Raw genomic sequence first — 8,054 nt, 5'->3', positions numbered from 1 at the left:
CCTTGAAAATAAAATGATATTTGTTTGTACTTTGATATCTGTTTAATGTACTTTTCAGTAGGTATCAATTATATTAAGTAGTAATTGCATGATTAAGTAGTATGAGTTGGAAAAGGGTGAAAATTGTAAATAATTGTGTTGTACGGGTCCCTATTTGATATATGTCGGCTAGGTTTGTTGGTATAGGGTTAGTTGGAAGGTGGGAATTAATTAGGTAATTAAATGATATACACTCAGGTTGAAAAATTAAATTCTTTAGTACATTGGGCTAGTCAAAAGATAATTATTCAATAAATGCGTTTCTATCTATATTTGCATGTATTTAATTTCAATGCCTTAGGGATTTGATGAGCTTTAATTGGTAAAGTTGGAATTTTTTTTTTTTAATATTTTGTATATTGGGAAGGTGGAGCTTTTACTAGCAGTGAAGAAAATGGGAATAATTAATTAATTGTGTATCCTCTTTATAAAATTTTGTTGGGGGCTTACCTACTTTCTCTTAAGAATTTGGTTTGTTTTTGTCTTTACACACCATGAAGGCATGAACTTCATCATAGAAGCTAAGTTATAATAATAAAAATTAAATAAAATTAGAAAATATGAATTAACTGAAATTTTTAATTTATATTTTTAAGGATTGTGTTGGTTGTAAAAGATGTAGTATGCATCTGCCCAACGAATTTTTAAGTGTTCGAGTGCATTGTTATGTTTTATCATATATAATTTATATTAGACTAAAAATAAAAAAAATAATTAAAAAGTCCGCAAGTCACTTCGCGAGCTTATGAACGATTAAAGATGACCTCAAACTCGAATTTTTTTAATACACAAAGAAAGCCAACTTGAAGTCTTGAAGCACTACAAATTTGGTGTTCTGAATTTTGTTAAATTCGCAGTGAAAAATGGCCAAATAGCACCATTTTTCTATAGGTATAATATAATATAACATTTTATCGAAAAAGTAATATAGTAACAAATATTGAGCTATTCACACAAATACGCTGTGTAATTTTTAATTGCCAACAAAATCCTATGTTAAAAATATTAGCAATATCCTATTTTGTTGCATTTGATTGGCTTGAAATAACGAAACTACCCTACTATGTTTTCAATGATATCACAATTTAAAAGAAAAAAAAAGGGGGTTACCAATCCAAACCCATTCATCCTTCCCATCCAAATTATTGAACATGGTTTTGCAAGGTTTTGCCGAAAATGGTCGAACCCTTTTGAGGCCGTGGTTGGAAAGGCTAACGGGAAGGACAACATATATCAAGGTTGAAGAAGACTTTTCAAAAATTAATAGGGACTGAATTGAAAATTTTAAAAATATCCTTTCGGGCATATGACACTACGAAAATTTTTATAGTGCTATGATATGAAAATGGGGAGACTTCTATAAGTCCAAGTCTTCTCTTTGAAAATTAATAAAATAAGGGTGCTACACTGCTACTATTTTCACAATTTTAACTATTGTATTCTTCATTTAACCATGAGGTAAATTATGTCCAACTTTGAAGTAAAGTTAAATTACGAAAACACCTCTCATGTTTGGGTAGTTACACGTCCACTTTCATGGTGTTAAATTTAGTGATATTTTCGAGATTATGTGGAATATTTATCAGTTTGTATTCGATTTACCTCACTCGAACACCACATTCGGATTAGATTGTGTGCATCTGAAACTGTATTTTTGCACAAAATCAGTACAAGTTAAAGAACATTCCACAAAATCCAGAAAACTGTGTTGAATTTGACGACGCAAAAGTGAATGGGGAAGAAGATTTCGAGTTGAGGGGATAATTGTAATTATCCAAACATGAGGGGGGTTATCGTAATTTGGCCTTTAATCATATAATTAACAAAAAATGGCAACTATAAATTGCAAGATTACTCGTTCCACGACCAATATATGAAAAAAAAAAAAAAAAAAAGAAAGAAGTAATAATAGACTAACAAATTAAATATCGAAAGATCAGATGCAAAATCCAATCCAGTTATGGGCTGGGCCCACTTCTATTTTGGGCCTGGTGAATTTTTGAAATTCCCAATTGGGCCCATCAACTATTCAAATACGCAAATTGCAAAGAACTGATTTTGATTTTCTTTTTTCGCTACCTGAAGTACATACGGGCAAATTAAACCAGGCTGCCAATTCTGATTCAATTAGGAAAATCTGAAAACAGCGTAACAACGATTGAGTTATAGTAGGAAAGATTCAGTAAGGGCAAATCGGAAAATAACAAATTAAGATTCCTTATTTGCATGAATTATATATAAGGAAAATCCTAGTTCTATACCATCTTGGAAGCCACTTAAACCCCCCCTCTCTCTCTATATATATATGCATATACATCGGTCTTCACTTTATCAAACGCATATCCAACTTTCACGAAATATTTTCTTTTTCTGTTCAATTGGAAGTATATTGACATCAGCCGATAGAATTACGAAGAAGATCGATTGATGGCGCGCGATACCGCAAGATTCGACGCTTTGGTTAAAGTGGCCCGCCAAAGATTACAAGAACTCATTGAAGCAAAGAAGCACGCCCGATCAAAATCCAGCACGTCGACGTGGTCCCCTCCCCGACGGCCAAGAACCAAAAGAATAATTATCGAAGACAAGCCTGCAGTACTAATCGAAACCGCCGATGATGATTGGAAAGTAGATCAAGATGAAGAAGAACAAGAAGACGACGAGGAATATTCCAACAACAAGGCCAAGAGAAGGAAGTTGTCCAATAATAATCCGAAGAAGAAAAAAGAACCGATCGGGAACGGGCCCCACACACCGCCGCCTCTGCCAGAAGAATACAAGATGGTGATCCAAGAAATCGGGAGAGGGAGAAATATATCGGAGGAGATGAAGCTGGTTATCCAAAAGGGATTGTTCGAGACAGATTTGGCTAGGGCGAACAACAGGCTATCGATCCCTTTCACGCAGGTTCTTGATCATAGTTTCTTGACGGACGAGGAGACTCACTTTCTTACGACTCGCGACGGAAACAACAAGATGAAGTTCAAAGAAGTCACGATCATCGAGCCCTCGTTGGAACGTGATAAAGTGAAGTTGAGCAGATGGGATATGAACAAGGCTAACGGCAAAAATACGTCTTCGAATTACGTAATAAACGGAGCATGGAGACACGTTGCGGAGAGGAATAAGCTTAAACCTGGGAATGTGGTCCAGTTGTGGTCTTTCAGGATCGATCACGAGTTGCATCTTGCTCTTGTCAAGATCCCAAATAATAGTAATAATTAGGGTTTTTTTTTTAAATTAATTTTGTGATTTTGGAGTTTGAATATGGTTCGATTATTATTGGATCATAAGTTTGGGGTATTAGGGGTAAATAACAATAAATATCCTGGTTAAGTCTGGTCTATATTACGATGAAAACGGCAACGTATCGTAGCCTTTGTCATTTATCGATCGAGTTTTCCTAATTAGTTAGGTTGATGTTGTTATAATTTTAATTTCTTCTTGCTCCTACATAAATTTTCCACTTTCTTGTTTTTTTTCTATCGTTTATTTGACAGGTAATTAAATTATGGTAGATATTAATTAATCTTCGATCGATCTTCTTTCACGTGTAATCCGCACGTTTACACCCGTTAAATAAAACATATAAGTAATATTTTGCATTCATGCATGTTTATACATAAATCAATAGCTAGTCAAATTAAAACTTTTAGTTGATATATATGTTGATTGTTCTAAGGATGTCCAGTGGCACTGTGGCAGTACACAATTTCTCAAAAAACTAATTCAATATTAAATAAACTACAATTATACAATTAAGGGTAAATTACAACCACCCCTGGGGTATATTAAACTAACAAAAAACCTCTCATGTTTGGATAATTAAATTTATCCCTCAACTATGAATCTTCTTACGTTTTCACCCTTATGGTGTCAAATTGAACATAATCATCTAGAATTCCGTCGAATGTTTTCTAGTTTGTACTCATTTTGTGCAAAAATACAGTTTCGGATGCACCACAATCTGATATATACAAGTCAAAAAACGCATCTTATGATCATCTTGCTTCAAAATGTGGAGCTCGAATGGAATAAAACGGGTCCAAATTTGAGTGTATTCCATATAATCTTGAAGATTCCACTAAATTTGGAACCGTAATGATGGACGTGTAAGAAGATTTATTGTTAAGGGGTGGTTGTAATTACCCAAACATGAGGGGGTTTATCGTAATTTGATCATACCTCTGAAGTGTGGTTGTAATTTACCATTTAATTAATTAATTGTATCTAAAAAATATCCAAAGAGATACAAAATCCAATCCAGTTATTGGCTGGGCTCACTTTTATTTTGGGCCTGGTGAATTTTTGCACTTCCCAATTAGGCCCATCAACTATTCCCAGTAAGATTTTGATTTTTTTTTATTTTTTTTATTGGCTTTGGGTACCTGAGGTACAGGTAACGGGCAAATTAATCAAACTAGGCTGCCAATTCTAATTCAATTAGGAAAAAATCTGAAAACAACTAAACAAAGATTGAGTAAGGGCAAATCCGAAAATAAAAAAAGATTCCTTAATTAATTGCATGAATTATATACAAGGAAAATCCTAGTTCTATACCATCTTGGAAACCACTTAATCTCTCTATAGATGCATTCATCATCCCATTAATTACTATCAAACGTATATTCAATTATTAACAAGCTAAGGCGATCGAGATAATTATTATTAAGAAGATCAATGGCGTGTAGAAAATTCAGACGCGATGAAAACAACAGATTCAAGACTTTGGCTAGATTGGCCAATCAAAGATTACAGGAATTAATGGAAGCAGATGAGCTGAAGAAGAAGAACAGAAACAAAAGAAAATTCAGGAGCAAGCCTGTATTTGAAATCCCCGACGACTTCCTCGTCGATTGGGAAGTAGAATACGAAGAAGAAGAAGAAGAAGAAGAAGAAGAAGAATATTCCGATCGCAAGGCATCGGCGGCCAAGAGAAGGAAGTCGCCGTCCAATAATAATAGTCCGAAGAAGAAAAAAGAATCCAGCGGAGAAGGGTCGTCGTCGTCACAGCCACCGCCGCGTCCTCTGCCGGAAGAATTCAAGGAGGTGATAAGAAGATTAGCGCAAGGAGGAAAGCGTGTATCGGAGGAGAAGCTTGTTATCGAAAAGGGATTGTTCAAGACAGATTTGGCTAAGGGAAACAACAGGCTGTCCATCCCTTTCACGCAGGTTCTTGATCATACTTTCTTGACCGACGAGGAGACTCATTTTCTTACGACACGCGACGGCAACAACAAGATGAATTTCAAAGAGGTCACGATTATCGAGCCCTCGTTGGAACTGGAGAAAGTGAAGCTGTGCAGATGGGATATGAACAAGGCTAACGGCAAGAATACGTCTTCAAATTACGTATTGAACGGAGCATGGAGTAACGTTGCGCAGAGGAATAATCTCGAACCTGATGATGTGGTCCAGCTTTGGTCTTTTAGGATCGATCAACAGTTGCATCTTGCTCTTGTCAAGATCCCACATAATAATAATAATTAGGTTTTTTTTTTTTTTTTTTGATTTTGGAGTTTGACTATATATGGTTCGATTATTGGATCATAAGTTTGGGGTATTAGGGTTTTCATTATTTGTTTATTTTATAGGTGAAGGATAAATCCCGGTTAAGTCTGGTCTATATTATGATGAAAACGGCAACGTTTCGTAGTTTTATCTGATTTAAGTTTATCGATCAAGTTTTCCTTAGTTATGTTCAGTTGGTATAAAATCTTAATTTCTTCTTGCTCCTTAGTTAATTTTCCGATTTCTTGTTTTATTTTATCGTCTATTAGACAGGTAACTAAATTATGGTAGATATTAATTAATGGAGATGTATATTAATTAATCTTCGATCGATTTTCTTTCACGTGTAATCGGTACGTTTACACCCGTTAAATAAAACGAATAGGTCTAATAATATTTGCATACATGTTTATAATAATATACATCAAGGCATAGATCAGTAGCTACTCATATTAAAACTTTTAGTTGATATATATGTTGATTGTTCTAAGGATGTCCAGTGGCAGTACACAATTTCTCAAAAAACTTATTAAATATTAAATAAATTACAATTATTTAATTAATTATATCTAATTTTACCAACCAAATTAAATTAATGAGGCCTTGTTTTGCACTTTAACCAGCACTGCTATATTCGTAAAGGACCTGGACCTATTGTTAGAAGGCCCAATCTAAGGGAGTCATGTCCCCTAGTGATTGTTACAAATTTCACTATTGTTATATCTTATATGTATATATATATTTTTTTAATAATGTACTATTGTAATCTCTCCTAAATATATTTTTCAGCTATTTAATTATGAATAAAAATTGAATTAATTTAGTATAATAGTGTTTTTTTAGCAATTGAAACATAATTAACTTTGTTCTAATTTCATACATGCCTATCTGAAGCGCGATGAATACAATTGGAAAGAACTCGTCATCGAACTTAATGATGACCGGAAATTGACAGCGAACTTTTGAAATGGACACTCACAATTTGACAGAAACTTTTGAAAATAGGTTCTGAAACTTTAAAATTATATTGACAATATATTTTGAAAATATGAGGTGAAATTCAATATGCCTAGCTAGGGCACATCCCTCAGTCATCACAGATCGCGGCCACAATGTTACGAAGACTTTTAACTAATAAAAATCCGGGGTTGATTATATTTAAGCAATGGTGAACTTTTACCGGAAAAAAGAAAAACGTATTCTTATTGCTAATAAAATTACATCTAAGAGACTTTCATCATATTCTTCCCTTAAAGTGTTTGAATAATAAACTTATAAGCTATTTATACTCATTAGGAGATCTTAAGTAAAAATGTGGGATTATAAATACTTTTTTTTAAAGGATGTTAAAACTTAAAAGCTCTCCGACAGCTTAAGTGTTACGTAAGTATCAAATTTCGATAAATGTATGTGTACTTTTTCAAATTGAAGGGGTGTAACTGTAATTATACATAACCTTAGGGGTAATGAATATAAATTACCGAAATATTGATTTGGACACAATTTGATCCGGATAACAAAATATTCACATCCGTCTATATAATATATCTATGGTTTTTGCATTCAAAAGTTACCAAAAGATTTTATTGGTAATAAAAATTTAAAGTAGAATTTGCAGCCACACAGTAGTAGACAAGAAAGATGCCATTTTCTTATCGTCCACAAGCTGCTACTTTAATAAAATAATAATATATATTCTTGAATACACGTCCAGTGCTTTTAATTTGTTCTTCTCAATTATAATCCTCTGTGTGGAGGTCCACGGCCCATTATGATGGACGTCATCGCCATTGCATTTAAAAAATTTCTTCATACAGAGAACCTTCTTTCTTATATATATATATGTATTCTAATAACTCTCTCTCAGTCCTATCTTCTCTCTCATTCCTATCCACATACATACATATTTCTCTCTCTCTCTCTCTCACACACACAAGACACATAAACACACACATAAAAATCTAATTATTGGCTGGAGTGTCGCCATGTCATCATTTTAGATTCTGAACCAATGGACCAAAATAGCTTGCAATTTATTTCTTCAAGATTTTTATTGTGATTCAACCTGTCGGATGGTGATTCTTTATTTTATTGTTATATATATACATAATACATTAATTACAAAGTTTCCAACTAGCTGAATTTCTTTAGAATTGCATTTGAATTTGAATGGTATCTTAATCTTATCTTGTTTTTCAAAAAGTGTATATATATACGTACTTAGTTTGTAATAAGGGGTAATGGCAAATAGGTCCATGACAAGGGCACTTAATTAAAATAGGGACATCCAATTTTTTTGTCTTTCAAATAAATCCACCCCATTCAAACTTATTTGCAAATAAGGAAAATCTCTTTATATATACCAAAATTACCCCCAATTCATTGAATACCAATTCAACTCCAATTTCATGATTTACACCCCAATTTAGCCAAATTTCATCAATTAACCAATTTTAACCCAAATTTCAATTTTGACCCCAATTTTAACCCTAATTCGTATCAAT

At 33.4% G+C, this 8,054-nt stretch overlaps 2 protein-coding genes across 2 annotated transcripts; both read left to right on the top strand.

Moving 5' to 3' along the window:
* The first annotated feature begins 2,141 nt into the window (after positions 1-2,141).
* On the top strand, positions 2,142-3,501 carry LOC105948710 (putative B3 domain-containing protein At3g24850). The gene has a single exon (XM_012971939.2). The coding sequence runs from the start codon at positions 2,467-2,469 to the stop codon at positions 3,262-3,264; it is 798 nt and encodes a 265-aa protein (XP_012827393.2). The 5' UTR covers positions 2,142-2,466; the 3' UTR covers positions 3,265-3,501.
* A 772-nt stretch (positions 3,502-4,273) lies between these two features.
* On the top strand, positions 4,274-5,770 carry LOC105964758 (B3 domain-containing protein At3g25182). The gene is made up of 2 exons (XM_088812185.1): positions 4,274-4,382; positions 4,740-5,770. Exon 2 carries the CDS (start codon positions 4,804-4,806, stop codon positions 5,527-5,529), a length of 726 nt encoding a protein of 241 aa, XP_088668311.1. The 5' UTR covers positions 4,274-4,382; positions 4,740-4,803; the 3' UTR covers positions 5,530-5,770.
* The last annotated feature ends 2,284 nt before the right edge of the window (positions 5,771-8,054 follow it).

This window comes from Erythranthe guttata, chromosome 13 (assembly GCF_056151865.1).
Source record: "Erythranthe guttata isolate IM_541 chromosome 13, IM_541, whole genome shotgun sequence".
Classification (NCBI taxonomy): domain Eukaryota; kingdom Viridiplantae; phylum Streptophyta; class Magnoliopsida; order Lamiales; family Phrymaceae; genus Erythranthe; species Erythranthe guttata.
This window is presented reverse-complemented; position numbering and strand designations above follow the sequence as displayed.